The sequence below is a fragment of the Pseudophryne corroboree genome, chromosome 2, assembly GCF_028390025.1.
Source record: "Pseudophryne corroboree isolate aPseCor3 chromosome 2, aPseCor3.hap2, whole genome shotgun sequence".
NCBI lineage: Eukaryota > Metazoa > Chordata > Amphibia > Anura > Myobatrachidae > Pseudophryne > Pseudophryne corroboree.
The window spans coordinates 387,661,475-387,677,432 of record NC_086445.1 but is presented as its reverse complement, the minus strand read 5'-3'; the positions used below and the strand labels follow the sequence as shown (position 1 = coordinate 387,677,432).

The 15,958-nt window shown below is 46.6% G+C and overlaps 1 protein-coding gene across 10 annotated transcripts in view; it reads right to left on the bottom strand.

Annotated features, from left to right (window-relative positions):
* HERC2 (HECT and RLD domain containing E3 ubiquitin protein ligase 2) overlaps positions 1-15,958 on the bottom strand; it is a 618,496-nt gene that overhangs the window by 28,964 nt on the left and 573,574 nt on the right. For all 10 annotated transcript variants that reach the window (XM_063953293.1, XM_063953292.1, XM_063953291.1 and 7 more), the window contains 3 exons: positions 15,683-15,844; positions 12,324-12,415; positions 6,699-6,838 (listed from right to left, as the gene is read on the bottom strand). In XM_063953293.1, the coding sequence (XP_063809363.1) occupies positions 6,699-6,838; positions 12,324-12,415; positions 15,683-15,844 (394 nt within the window). The remainder of the gene's footprint in view (positions 1-6,698; positions 6,839-12,323; positions 12,416-15,682; positions 15,845-15,958) is intronic.

The window sequence follows — 15,958 nt, the reverse complement described above, 5'->3', positions numbered from 1 at the left end:
GCTAGTAACATAGTCACTTTCAATGTGAGATATTTCAAATCCACCTTTTTCAATGGTTCAAACCAATGGGATTTGAGGAAATCTAAAACTACATTTAGATCCCACGGTGCCACCGGAGGCACCACAGGAGGCTGTATATGCAGTACTCCCTTGACAAAAGTCTGGACCTCAGGGACAGAGGCCAATTCTTTTTGGAAGAATATTGACAGGGCCGAAATTTGAACCTTAATGGATCCCAATTTGAGACCCATAGATAATCCTGATTGCAGGAAATGTAGGAAACGACCCAGTTGGAATTCCTCCGTCGGAACCTTCCGATCCTCGCACCACGCTACATATTTTCGCCAAATGCGGTGATAATGTTTCACGGTGACTTCCTTCCGTGCCTTAATCAAGGTAGGAATGACTTCTTCTGGAATGCCTTTCCCTTTTAGGATCTGGCGTTCAACCGCCATGCCGTCAAACGCAGCCGCGGTAAGTCTTGAAAAAGACAGGGACCCTGCTGTAGCAGGTCCCTTCTCAGAGGTAGAGGCCACGGTTCGTCCGTGAGCATCTCTTGAAGTTCCGGATACCAAGTCCTTCTCGGCCAATCCGGAACCACTAGTATTGTTCTTACTCTTCTTTGCCGTATGATCTTCAATACCTTTGGTATGAGCGGCAGAGGAGGAAACACATACACTGACTGGTACACCCAAGGAGTTACCAGTGCGTCCACAGCTATTGCCTGTGGATCTCTTGACCTGGCGCAATATTTGTCCAGTTTCTTGTTGAGGCGAGACGCCATCATGTCTACAATTGGTCTTTCCCAACGGTCTATTAACATGTTGAAGACTTCTGGATGTAGACCCCACTCTCCCGGATGAAGATCGTGTCTGCTGAGGAAGTCTGCTTCCCAGTTGTCCACGCCCGGGATGAACACTGCTGACAGTGCTATCACGTGATTCTCCGCCCAGCGAAGAATCTTGGCAGCTTCTGCCATTGCACTCCTGCTTCTTGTGCCGCCCTGCCTGTTTACATGGGCGACCGCCGTGATGTTGTCCGACTGAATCAACACCGGCTTTCCTTGCAGGAGAAGTTCCGCCTGGCTTAGAGCATTGTAGATTGCTCTTAGTTCCAGAATGTTTATGTGAAGAGACTTTTCCAGACTCGTCCATACTCCCTGGAAGTTTCTTCCTTGTGTGACTGCTCCCCAGCCTCTCAGGCTGGCGTCCGTGGTCACCAGGATCCAATCCTGAATGCCGAATCTGCGGCCTTCTAATAGGTGAGCCTTCTGCAACCACCACAGAAGTGACACCCTTGTCTTTGGTGACAGGGTTATTCGCAGGTGCATCTGCAGATGCGACCCTGACCATTTGTCCAACAGATCCCTTTGGAATATTCTTGCATGGAATCTGCCGAATGGAATTGCTTCGTAAGAAGCCACCATTTTTCCCAGGACTCTTGTGCATTGATGTACTGACACTTTTCCTGGTTTTAGGAGGTTCCTGACCAGATCGGATAACTCCTTGGCTTTTTCCTCTGGAAGGAAAACCTTTTTCTGAACCGTGTCCAGAATCATTCCTAGGAACAGCAGACGAGTTGTCGGGATTAAATGGGATTTTGGAATATTCAGAATCCACCCGTGTTGTCTTAGCACCTCTTGAGATAGTGCTAAAGCTGTCTCCAGCTGTTCTCTGGACCTTGCCCTTATTAGGAGATCGTCCAAGTATGGGATAACTAATACGCCTTTTCTTCGAAGAAGAATCATCATCTCGGCCATTACCTTGGTAAAGACCCGAGGCGCCGTGGACAATCCGAACGGCAGCGTCTGAAACTGATAGTGACAGTTTTGAACAATGAACCTGAGGTACCCCTGGTGTGCGGGGTAAATCGGAACGTGTAGATACGCATCCTTGATGTCCAAGGATACCATAAAGTCCCCTTCTTCCAGGTTCGCTATCACTGCTCTGAGTGACTCCATCTTGAACTTGAACTTTTTTATGTAGAGGTTCAAGGACTTCAGATTTAGAATAGGCCTTACCGAGCCATCCGGCTTCGGTACCACAAATAGAGTGGAATAATACCCCTTTCCTTGTTGTAATAGGGGTACTTTGACTATCACCTGCTGAGCGTACAGCTTGTGAATGGCTTCCAACACCCTCTCCCTTTCGGAAGAGACGGTTGGTAAGGCAGACTTCAGGAAACGATGAGGAGGATCCGTCTCTAATTCCAACCTGTACCCCTGAGATATTATCTGCAGGATCCAGGGGTCTACCTGCGAGTGAGCCCACTGCGCGCTGTAATTTTTGAGACGGCCCCCCACTGTCCCCGAGTCCGCTTGAGAGGCCCCAGCGTCATGCTGAGGTTTTTGCAGGAGCCGGGGAGGGCTTCTGTTCCTGGGAAGGAGCTGCCTGTTGGTGTCTCTTCCCTCTTCCTCTGCCTCGTGGCAGGTACGACAAGCCCTTTGCTCTCTTATTTTTGTAGGAGCGAAAAGGCTGCGGTTGAAAGGTCGGTGCCTTTCTCTGTTGGGGAGTGACTTGAGGTAAAAAAGTGGATTTCCCGGCAGTAGCCGTGGCCACCAAGTCTGATAGACCAACTCCAAATAACTCCTCCCCTTTATACGGCAAAACCTCCATGTGACGTTTTGAATCCGCATCGCCTGTCCACTGTCGTGTCCATAAGGCTCTTCTGGCTGAAATGGACATAGCACTCACCCGAGATGCCAGTGTGCAAATATCCCTCTGTGCATCACGCATATAGATAAATGCATCCTTTATTTGTTCTAACGACAGTAAAACATTGTCCCTATCTAGGGTATCAATATTTTCAATCAGGGATTCTGACCAAACTACTCCAGCACTGCACATCCAGGCAGTTGCTATAGCTGGTCGTAGTATAACACCTGCATGTGTGTATATATTCTTTTGAATAACTTCCATCTTTCTATCTGATGGATCCTTAAGTGCGGCCGTCTCAGGAGAGGGTAACGCCACTTGTTTGGATAAGCGTGTGAGCGCCTTGTCCACCTTAGGGGGTGTTTCCCAGCGCGCCCTAACCTCTGGCGGGAAAGGGTATAATGCCAATAACTTTTTTGAAATTATCAACTTTTTATCAGGAGCAACCCACGCTTCATCACACACGTCATTTAATTCTTCTGATTCAGGAAAAACTGTTTGTAGTTTTTTCACACCATACATAATACCCTGTTTTACGGTATCTGTAGTATCAGCTAAATGTAACGTCTCCTTCATTGCCAAAATCATATAACGTGTGGCCCTACTGGAAAATACGTTTGAATTTCTACCGTCGTCACTGGAATCAGTGCCCGTGTCTGGGTCTGTGTCGACCGACTGAGGCAAAGGGCGTTTTACAGCCCCTGACGGTGTTTGAGGCGCCTGGACAGGCATTAATTGATTGTCCGGCCGCCTCATGTCCTCAACTGACTGTTTAAGGGAAGATAAACCATCACGTAATTCCACAAATAAAGGCATCCATTCTGGTGTCGACCCCCTGGGGGGTGACATCTGCATATTTGGCAATTGCTCCGCCTCCACACCAATATCGTCCTCATACATGTCGACACCACGTACCGACACACACCGCAAACTCACAGGGAATGCTCTAATGAAGACAGGACCCACTAGCCCTTTTGGGGAGACAGAGGGAGAGTCTGCCAGCACACACCACAAAGCGCTATATATACAAGGGATATCCTTATATTAAGTGCTCCCTTATAGCTGCTTTAATATATATATATATAGCCATTAATGTGCCCCCCCTCTCTGTTTTACCCTGTTTCTGTAGTGCAGTGCAGGGGAGAGACCTGGGAGCCGTTCTGACCAGCGGAGCTGTGACAGAAAATGGCGCCGTGTGCTGAGGAGATAGGCCCCGCCCCTTTTTCGGCGGGTTCTTCTCCCGCTATTTTTCCAGTCAGGCAGGGGTTAAATATCTCCATATAGCCCCTATGGGCTATATGTGAGGTATTTTTAGCCTTGTATAAGGTTTATATTTGCCTCTCAGAGCGCCCCCCCCAGCGCTCTGCACCCTCAGTGACTGCCCAGTGAAGTGTGCTGAGAGGAAAATGGCGCACAGCTGCAGTGCTGTGCGCTACCTTATGAAGACTGAGGAGTCTTCAGCCGCCGGTTTCCGGACCTCTTCACGCTTCAGCATCTGCAAGGGGGTCGGCGGCGCGGCTCCGGGACCGGACTCCACGGCTGGGCCTGTGTTCGATCCCTCTGGAGCTAATGGTGTCCAGTAGCCAAGCAGCAAATCCACTCTGCATGCAGGTGAGTTTACTACTTTCCCCCTAAGTCCCACGTTGCAGTGATCCTGTTGCCAGCAGGACTCACTGTAAAGAAAAAAACCTAAACTAAACTTTCTCTAAGCAGCTCTTTAGGAGAGCCACCTAGATTGCACCCTTCTCGTTCGGGCACAAAATCTAACTGGAGTCTGGAGGAGGGTCATAGGGGGAGGAGCCAGTGCACACCACCTGACCTAGTAAAGCTTTACTTTTTTGTGCCCTGTCTCCTGCGGAGCCGCTATTCCCCATGGTCCTTTCAGGAACCCCAGCATCCACTTAGGACGATAGAGAAATATATTTACTGCTGCTGATTGACTCTTATTGTATGTGTACGTTAATAAATAGTTGGCAACCATACTAAGTGCTGATCAGCAGCAAACAAAGAAGAATTGTCAGAAAACGTAGGACTGCATTTAACAATGAGACATAACCCCTTTAGCTGGATCTTACCAGAGAGGTAAGTTATGTTAAGTCACTGCGATATTAAACAAAATATGCTGCTGGTAATAAGCATCATTATTAAATGTGGCCCTTCATTTTGGTTGGCGTATAGTACATAGTTTTACAATACACACCTTTAGTCTGGCGTTACAGCTATTACTCTCTAAAACAGGCCCTACCAATAGAGCCGGCCCTAACCAATATGATGCCCTAGGCAAGATTTTGGCTGGTGCCCCCTAGCACCGCCGCTAGTTCTGCAGGAGGTGCCTGGCATGAGTCAGATGGCAGCTCTGCTAACGTCAGGCGCCTTTTGTTTATTAAAATGCATCATATTATTTGCATTACTATGTGGCTAGGATGCACAAGCAGCTTCTGCTGATTAAAATTATATGCAGCATGCCTATATTCTGTGTGCGACTGCGGCTGTATCTGCATACGATATGCTACATTACAGTGATGTCCAGGAACATAGGATTTCGTATGCAGATACAGCCACAGTCACACACAGAATATAGGCATGCCGCATATCATTTTAATCAGCAGAAGCTGCTGGTGCCCCTAAGCATACCAAATGCCCTAGGCATTTGCCTAGTTTGCCTATGCCTAAGGCAGGCTCTGTCTACCAACCTGTGACTATCCAGTCCCAGCATGCCCTGCAGAGTTTTGCCATTAGGGAATGCTAAAACTGTTGCAGAGCATGCTGGGATGTGCAGTTTCATAACGGCTGGATAGCCACAGACTAGCCAGGCCTGCTAAAGTTAAATTCTGAAATACTACCACAAGGCTAAAGGATATATTGCCTAAGCAATGGATTTTCTTCATACCGTACAGTATTTAAAAAGGCAACAACAGTAAATGCAACATCAGACTTGTTTTGCATGAAATATTATTGCCTTTTTAAATCGGACAAGTAAAATTTGCAAAAATCATGGGCATTGAAAATACACAGCTTAGTAAATATACCCCTAAATGACTATTAGCATGATTGGAGATTCCCACCTTGTTCTCAAAGCCCTGACCAGAAAGTAAAGATCCATGTGATTTGTTGTTAAATGTGTTTGTTATTCTGCTAAATGGTTCTTGCAGAATTCTCATTATTTTACCATGTGATTTGTTTTTCCTTTGCACCCGTGCATAGGGTTTGCACTAGGCTGCCTTAGCAGGGCGCTGTGCCCTGCCCGATTTAAAAATGGCAAAATGTGCCCTGCCCTTGTAGCGGTGCCCTGCTAAAACTGCCTGCCATGCACCTTCCCCACCCTCGGGTGTGAAAAGTTGTGGTGTAGCGATCACCGCCGGGTAAATAGATGCAATGTGCATGGCATGTATTCACAGTTAGAGGAAGGCTTGGGGGCAGCCCAGGACGTCTGTAAATGCTGGGCACGCCACCAAGAGTGCTAATGACGGGGTCGCGCCCTTCTCCATGGCCAGCCACGCCCCCTTTTTAGGTGCACGCAGAAAGCCTGTGCCCACACCCCAGAACTCTGCCCTACAGGATACATGCATTTATATTAATTAATTGTATGTACAGAAATGTTATGTTTAAAACATTTAATTGTGATTAAGACATTCAGATATCGACTTTCACATACATCCCTTGGATTTTCCTTTCAATGGAGACTAAATCTACATCTAAATTGCAACAGCTGCAATATGGCAAACAAGCCACAAAATGCTAAATGGATAGTATTCCCTGACTCCTGAGAGCAGTGCTAAGATTATACAGAGAAATAAACCTTGAAAAATATTAGAAGACTCTATAAGCAATAAAACCTCTGTATCCTGAGGGAACAAGTAATAGCGCTAGCCATTTCCACTCTGAAATTGGCTCTAAAGCTCAGGTTAGAAAGACAGCTAATATTTATTGAGAAATCTACCACTGTGCTCAGTACTTTTACACTTGCTGACATATACTCCTCAATGTGTGCATTGCAAAACAAGCATTCATCCTTTACAATAATAAATGTAAGAAAGGGTTTACCATCCTCTGTGCAGCATACACAGTGCAAAGATCCAGTAGCAATTGCAATAACTTTCTTTCCCTGAAGACCCTGGACTTGCCGTGGCCTCCTCACATGATCATCTGATCCATGACCTAGGCGATGGTAGTCCCCCTTCCCCCTGCATAGTAAAATCAGCAAGTGAGAACGCTGACAAACCCACATATAACGCTCCATTTGGTACAAAGTGACTCAGTTGTTTACAGGGTTTAGGTTTATTTATAGCAACAAATCTAAAACACAAGCAATAAAGATTTTATTTTTTAATTATACAGTTATTAATAACATGACTAATACGGGCAATACATCTACCCGGCCATTCCCCGATACAATCACTGGTGGACTCAGATGATTATTAATTTATCGGGGGATCAGCAAAATCCTACATGCTAAATATCCCCACCTCGCTGATTCCGATAATTTTTGGATCAGAACTGGCGAATCGAGGATTTAAATGTTACATTTTGACAATGACCTGACCCAGAACTTCCCAGATAGAGGCCTGATACATAGATGTATTCTCTTACATCTTTGCTTCATGCGCTACAAATCGCGTTACACATAACGTGTGAGTGCCGTGTGACTCGGTAGCGCCGATAGTCTTTTTTTTGCCTTCTTTCTGGTGAAAATGCTCCTAGTAATGTAATAGGACGCAGGCAGCATGCCTATATTCTGTGTGTGACTGCGACTATATTTGAATACAAAATGTTATGCTATAGTGTTTTCATGGAAACAATAGGATTTTGGTACTTACCAGGTAAATCCTTTTCTTTGAATCCATAGGGGGCACTGGAGTACTCTTGGGATATGGACGGCTTCCGTAGGAACAAGGCACTGAATAGTTAAATTTAGAACTATCCTCCCCTCCATATCCCAGAGTACCTCAGTGTTTTTTTACTGAGCCGAACAGGAGCTATAGAGAGGTTGACAATGGAGAATTACATATCACATAACGGACAACAAGAAAGTTGACACATAACGTGACCGACGACTAAACAGTTGGCACTATAACCGCTAGAACTTCAAACTTTGAACCAGTCGGTGAGAATGTGTTACCATAAGATCCTCTGAACTTACCACAAACCAGGTAAAACTGCTCTGGGTGGGCGTCCAGTGCCCCCTATGGATTCAAAGAAAAGGATTTACCTGGTAAGTACCAAAATCCTATTTTCTTTTTCATCCACTAGGGGTCACTGGAGTACTCTTGGGACGTACCAAAGCTTTCCCCGTGGGCGGGAGAGCTGTTTGGCACCTGTAACACTAGGCGGCCAAAGCTAGATGCTGATGCCACAAACGTATCAAACTTATAAAAGCGCACAAACGTGTGCACTGATGACCATGTAGCCGCTTGGCAGAGCTGCGTCGTAGAAGCCCCACGACCAGCTGCCCACGAAGTTCCTACAGAACGTGTGGAATGAGCTGTTACTGATGTAGGCGGCTGTAACCTAGCATGAAGGTAAGCCCGACGAATGGTCAGTTTAATCCATCTGGATAAAGTCTGCTTAGAAGCTGGCCAACCCATCTTGGCAGCATCATAGAGAACAAACAACGTATCCGTCTTCCGAACTGTAGACGTTCGGGATACATAAACGCGTAATGCGCGTACCACATCCAAAGTTCCAGAATTTCCTGTCAACACAGGAACTACTATTGGTTGATTGATGTGAAATGATGACACTACCTTTGGTAAGAAAGTGGGATTCGTCCGAAGTTCCGCTCTGTCATCATGAAACACCAAATACGGTGGCTTGCATGACAAGGCACCCAAATCTGAAACACGCCTTGCCGAAGCGAAGGCTAGTAGAAAAATTGTTTTCCAAGTGAGAAACTTAATATCCACTTGTAAGGGTTCAAAATATGAAGACTGTAAGAAATCTAAAACCAGATTCAAGTCCCATGGCGCTGTAGGTGGAATGAATGGAGGCTGTACTCTGAGGACACCTTGCAGAAAAGTGTGTACCGACGGCAATAGAGCCAATCGTCTTTGAAAGTAAATTGACAACGCAGATACCTGCACCTTTAGTGTAGATAAACGCAGTCCTCCATCTAACCCCATCTGTAGAAATAACAAAACACGGGATAACTTGAAAGATGATGTCGGAAACTTCCGATCTTCACACCAAGCTATATAGACACGCCAAATTCTGTAATAATGAGCTGCCGTAACCGGCTTCCTAGCTCGTAACATGGTTGGTATAACCGATTCTGGAATGCCCTCTCTTCTTAAGAGGGCGGTCTCAACAGCCACCCCGTCAAATGCAGCCGCGCTAAATCGGGGTAAAGGAACGGACCCTGTTGTAACAGGTCCGTACGTAGTGGGAGTGGCCAAGGATAGTCTGCGAGTAGTCCGCGGAGATCCGAGAACCAAGCTCTCCGAGGCCAATGAGGCGCCACAATTATTACTGTGACGGACTCTCTTTTGATCCGTTTTAGCAACATAGGGAGCAGCGGAAACGGTGGAAACAGATACACGAGGCTGTACGGCCACGCGATGGTGAGAGCATCCACCGCCACTGCCTTTGGATCTCGCATTCTGGACACATACTGGGGCGTTTGGTGATTGTGGCGAGATGCCATCAGGTCCACTTGAGGGTAACCCCACCTCTGGACCAACATGTGAAACACTTCTGGATTTAATGCCCATTCTCCTGGATGAAAATCCCGACGGCTGAGATAATCCGCCTCCCAGTTGTCCACTCCCGGAATGAACACTGCCGACAATATCACTTGGTAATGCTCGGCCCAATTGAGGATTCGAGCTACTTCCCGCATTGCCATGCGGCTTGTCGTTCCTCCTTGTTTGTTGATGTATGCGACCGCCGTCGCATTGTCTGACTGCACCTGAACAGTCTGAGACCGAAGCATGTGCACTGCTTGTCGTAGCGCATTGTAAATTGCCTGGAGTTCCAGGACATTTATAGACAGCAATCTTTGATGATCCGCCCAGAGACCCTGGAGCTGACAATTTTGAACTACAGCTCCCCAACCTCTGAGACTCGCGTCCGTCGCTAGAATTATCCAATTCCAGGCGCCGAACCGTTTCCCTGCGGTTAGATTGTGTACTTTGAGCCACCAGAGTAGAGACACTCTGGCCCGTGGCGACAACCTCGCCCTGTGGTGAATCTGCAGATGCGAGCCCGACCACTGTGCGAGCACATCCAGTTGAAAAGGACGTGAGTGAAATCTCCTGAACTGAAGCGCTTCGAAAGCCGCCACCATTGTGCCTAAGAGGCGAATGCACAAATGTACCGAGACTGTGCGTGGCTTGAGCACTAATTGTACCAGATGACGAATGACCTGTACTTTCTGTTCTGGTAGGTAAATTTTTTGATTTACCATATCGAGAATCATACCTAGGAATTGAAGTCGTTGAGACAGAATCAGATGTGATTTCTTGAAGTTGACCATCCAACCGTGCTGAACCAGTACATTGTACGTTAGCAACGCATGTTGGAGGAGCATCTGTTGAGATGGAGCTTTGATGAGCAAATCGTCCAAGTACGGAACTATTATCACTCCCAGGGATCTGAGATGAGCTATCATCACAGACATCACCTTGGTGAATACCCGAGGCGCTGACGAGAGGCCAAACGGTAGAGCCTGAAACTGGTAATGGTTCTGCCGTATTGCAAACGGCAAGAACCTCTGATGAGGTGGCCAAATCGGAATGTGTAAGTACGCATCCTTGAGATCCAGTGCAATCATGAATTCCTGTGGCTCTAAACCTGCAATTACTGACCGCAGAGACTCCATCTTGAATCTGTAGTAAATGACGTACTGATTGAGACCCTTTAAGTTCAATATTGGCCTGACCGAGCCATCCGGCTTTGGTACCACAAACAGACTGGAATAATAACCCTGACCTTGTTGGTGTACAGGGACCGGAATCAAAACTGCTGCATCCAGCAGAGACTGAATGGCAATTTGCAGAACCGCCCTCTTGTCGTCCGACACAGGCAGTTCTGTCTTGAAAAACCGCACTGGCGGGAGACAGTCGAACTCTATTTTGTAACCTTTTAACACTAAATTGCGGATCCACCCATCTGTGGACGTCTGGAGCCACGCCAACTGGAACGTCTGAAGGCGTGCTCCCACAATTGGAGATCCGAGATAGGCTGGGAGCCCGTCATGCCACTGGCTTGTCGGTGATCTTAGTGTCCTGACGACTGGTGTTGGTTTGTTGGAAACCACGTCCTCAACCTCGTCTACCAGGCGTGGCTGTTCCTCTGCCACGCCCGTGAAAGGACTGAGGTCTAAAGGCTTTGAACGCAGGTCCAGAGTATCTCCGTCTAGGTACTGTTGGAGGCAATGGTAAGAAAACAGACTTTCCTCCCGTGGCCTCAGAAATCCATTTGTCCAATTCAGGACCAAACAACTTCTCGCCACCGTAAGGTAACGCCTCTATACCTCTTTTGACCTCCGCCTCCGCTTGCCAAGAACGCAGCCAGAGTGCTCGTCGTGCTGTAACTAGCGACGATGAAAGGCGAGAAGTGAGCTGACAGACGTCAGTAGAAGCTGTATATAGATAACCAGCAGCTTCCAAGATTTGATCAGCGAGAAGTATAAGGTGATCGTCACGTAGGGCAGACTTGAGTTCTGTTATCCATACCATTAGCGCCTTAGTTACCCAAATGCCAACCAACCCAGGTCTCAGCAGCACTCCTGCTGCTATATACATGGACTTTAGCATAGCTTCTATTTTACGCATGCGGGGTTCTGAGGTAGAGGGACCCGGGGAGTGGTAGCGGGAGCCGGGGAGCGCGCTGCGTGCTATGTATGGAGAATGCGGCCGGCGCGGCTCTGTGAGCGGCGGGAGGGAGCACATAGCGGCGGTTGGCGCTCACAGCGGCGGTGTCCAGGAAGCTGCGGTGGGCAGCTCGGCACACACAAACACAGAGTCCCCACACAGCGGGGCAGCAGCGTGAGCTGACCGCCCCATCCCCAACATACCTGGACTCCTGTGGAGAGGGGCTATGACGGGGCTTCTTCTGTAAGCTCCGTCCAGCCTTTCCTGCAGGTTGTCTGCACGTGGTTGTGAGGGAGCTCTTTTTAGAGAGGCCCGACACGCCACAGCTGCTTGTAGCAGCTTCCACTATCCCGGACCCACGCCTATTGGAAGGGGGGAAGGGATGTGGAAAATGTTGTAAAAATAAAAAATAAAAATATTCAAAAAGTAGTGTGGATAAGCTCCACACGGCCTTGTTGCTACTATGAGCACAGAAAAAACACTGAGGTACTCTGGGATATGGAGGGGAGGAGAGTTCTAAATTTAACTATTCAGTGCCGTGTTCCTACGGAAGCCGTCCATATCCCAAGAGTACTCCAGTGACCCCTAGTGGATGAAAAAGAAACTAACGTTTCTATTCGGTTGCAGATAGAGCTGCAATTACACACAGAATACAGGCGTCTAAGACTCATTTTCTCGGAAAATGCTTAAAAAAAAAGAAGATGCTCGCCGCTACCGATTCCTGGTACATCATGGGGTGACTTCAAGGACTGTTTAGCGTGACTGCAGCAAGGATGTAAGAGGGCACATCTGTATGGGCTTTTTAAGAATGAGAAGATCTTAGAAATGTGTTATTTAACAATAGTCAAACTCAACATACCAGGTGTAGACAGCACCAGACTTTGTCAGAGCTACAGAGAACTGAGAGCCACATTCCACTTTGGTAACGCCCAGCCCCGTCAGGGAGTCAATCTGCAAAATACAAAGTTAAATAAAGTACACTTACAAAATTTGTAGTATGGAAAAAAGATAAATTGTTTATTTCATAACATGAGGGGATGAGGCGGGATTCAATTGTTTACAATATTTAATTTAGAAGACTCATCTAAAATTTTAAACTATGCTATATGCCGAACAAACATACAGATGAGGCCAACGTCTGCTTGGGGAAAGTGCGCACCCATGCAATCTTATGGATTACGGGTGCATACGCAGCAAACGACTCGCAATTGCAGTGGCTATTAGCAAAGTTGATGGGGGACACATCTGTATTGAACAATGTTTGTAACCATGTTTTGGCCAGTATCAGAGATGTTTCGATGATAGATCCCACTATCGCATTATACAGTAAATGCACGCCTGGGTCTGGGTGAGATGCCATTACATACTGGAGTTATCCCACCTTACTACTAAACTGAACCAGACTCGCGGTCTGTGATCTCTTAGTAATTTGTGCTAATAAAGGCAGGAGGAGGAATATTTCCTATAAGTTACTATTGGAAATACCCCTTCAATTACAAATCCTCTATAATAATAGAATATAGAACACCTTAATCCTGTTCAGATCGTGCAGGTGCAACTCCCATCAATGCCATCTACTGCTTAAAGGTGCAATTATAGATTTAATTTTGCTTATGTAATTATTGAGAATAATGGGATACGTACGATTTACCAGCGGACGGGATGCTGGCCGTCATGATCCCAACAGCGGGATCCCATCCACCAGAATGCCGGCAGTGGGGCGAGCGCTAGAAAGCCCCTTACGGGCTAACTGCGCTCACCGCGGACATGGTGGCTCGCTGCACTCACCACAGGTTATATTCTCCCACGATGGGTGTCGTGTGTCGCCGGTATTCCAGCGGGGCATTGCATTACATGTCGGGATATCAGCGGCGGTATTGTGATCGCTGGGATCCCAACTGGCTGTATGTTAACCGTTTCCCAGAATAATACATAATTACGCTGCAGCCCATTAGCTAGCATTTTTCAAGTAGAAAAGAAAACATTCTTCATCGGCAGCGGTTTCAGAAACTGTTATGCTGGCCATACTTTAGGATGACCAGCATCTGATCCCTGTCATGACTTCCCTTCAATTCACCTGGGAGCTCTGAACACGTGTTTTGTTTTTTGAGACACGATGTGCATACGATGACGCATACGATCTATTGAGCGATCGTATGCCTCACAAAAAGCACATCACCACCTTGAATAAAATGACACTCAAAAAGACGCTGATTGAATGTACCATTGAACGATGCATCATGTGTGTATTAAACAAGGTACGATGTGAATACGATTAATACGGATAATATGGGCTGCACGTGTGATCAGAGGACGCAACATTCGACTCGCGAGACCACACATTGCATCGTAATCGTACCCAAAACATGCACGATGTGCACATGATGCACTGAACGACGCGTCAAAATCGCACATTCGTACACAATATCGTCCTAGTGTATGGCCAGCTTTAGTTACTAGATAGTATGTTACAAATAAAATAAGTAACGCAGGGCATAAATTATGCAATTATCGGGCCGATCCACAGAAGACTGGCAGATCAGGCAGATAACTGCATAGTGTGTAGTTGCGACCGACCACCAATTATCAGTCTTTCTGACATGCTGAAATCATCATGTATCTGACAGATCCAATAACACTACTCAACAACTATATTGCATCCAACGTGATATATACACATTTCAATGTCCTTTTGTGTCTAAATTCCAATTATACCATCAGAAATGTAATATCATATAAGGTTTTTGGGGAGGCATTCGATATGCCGGCTGTCGGGATCCCGTCGCCGGGATCCCGACAGCTGGCATATTGTCAACTATTCTCCCTCTTGGGGTGTCCACAACACCCCTGGAGGGAGAATAAATAGCGTGACCGGCAGCATGGTGAGCGCAGCAAGCCCACAATTGGCTCTTCTGCGCTCGCCCCACTGCCAGCATTCCGGCGGTCAGAATCCCGAGCTTCGGTATAATGTAGTAGACCCGGTTTTTGAGACATTTTTGGCCACTTACCATTGAATCCTTTTCTCTTAAGCAGGCTTGGGGACACTGGACCATGGGATTGCTAGTTGGGGCTGGAGTTGGCACTTTAACTATAGTTTTCATTTTCAAGCTCCTCCCCCCTGCAACCCCATAATGCCAATACGTTTTTAAAAGAGTCTGGTAAGGAGTAGCAGCAACCAAGTGAAACAGTTAGAACAAGAAAACAAACCAGTAGGAAAAAAATAGTCAAGAACCAAAAACCCAGCATGACTGAGCCTGAGGGAGGGAACAGTGTCGCCCAGCCTGCCTAAGAAAAAAGAATCAACGCTAAGTGACCAAATATCCTATTTTCTCTTGCAGACACTGGCCCATGGGACATTCAACAGCTGTTCCCAGAAGAGGGAACGTTCAGGCGGCCTGACCAGAGAATCGTACTCCGAAAGTGGACGTCGTCAGAGGCAAAAACATGAAAACCGTAAAACACAAGAAATAGTGAACCAGGTAGTTGCACGACACACCTGTTCCGCAAAAATCCCCATGTTGCACTGCCTAGGCGGCTGCAAGTATTTCCAGTATGGAAATGATACATCTTGTGGTGTGAACAAAGATAGGTGCTAGAAAGATAGCAGTGAGCTTGTGCATACTGATCGGAAGAGCTGTCTCTGATGGTGACCAGAGGCCTTGAAATCGAAGATGTAATGTCACAGCACCCCATCGAAGGAGAGCATAACCATCTATGCTTGAGCATGGATATCCCTAAAACCTGGACTGTTGTCTTGAGGCCCGTGGTTGGGAAACACTAGGCTAAGATAAAAAGTCTGGTCGGTCTGACAGGCATTTTATCTGACCATGCAAGCACAGCATACAGTAAAGACTATTAGTGGAAAATAAAATGCTTTACAAACTTGCATAGATAAATGTTTATACCAAAAATACAACATTCGCAGAGCACTTTGTCCTTGAAACACGGACAAACATTTTGTATTAAAATATGTAATTTACATAAAACTGGTTACCAAAAATGCTCCTTACAGAATGTACTTAAGCTGCCATCTTTTTTGTCAGTGCAGCATGCAAATGATGGTATGTCAATTGTATTGCCATCGTAATTAAGAAAAATGGCACTTCCAGCACTAGCTTTACAATTTACCAATCAACTGCACATAAGACAGCGGTGCAGTTATGTGGGGATGACAGATACATTATAAAGGTCACAGTGAAATCTTAATCAAACACCTACTTTCATGGGTACTTTGCAGCCATCACTGCCACCTCGTCCAAGTTTTCCATAGTCTCCATCCCCCCAAGACCAGACTGTGTCATCATCAGTCAGGCAAAGAGTTTGTGCATCCCCACTGCCACAGGCAATATCAATCACACGGTAACCTTGTAGGGCTTCCACCTGGGGAAACATTTATGCCAAGGAGGAAAAACCATAGTAATCAGTCAGTGATCTTTAATCAGCAAGTACTGTTTTGTATGATATAATGACAATTTCATTAAGAAAACAAACTTT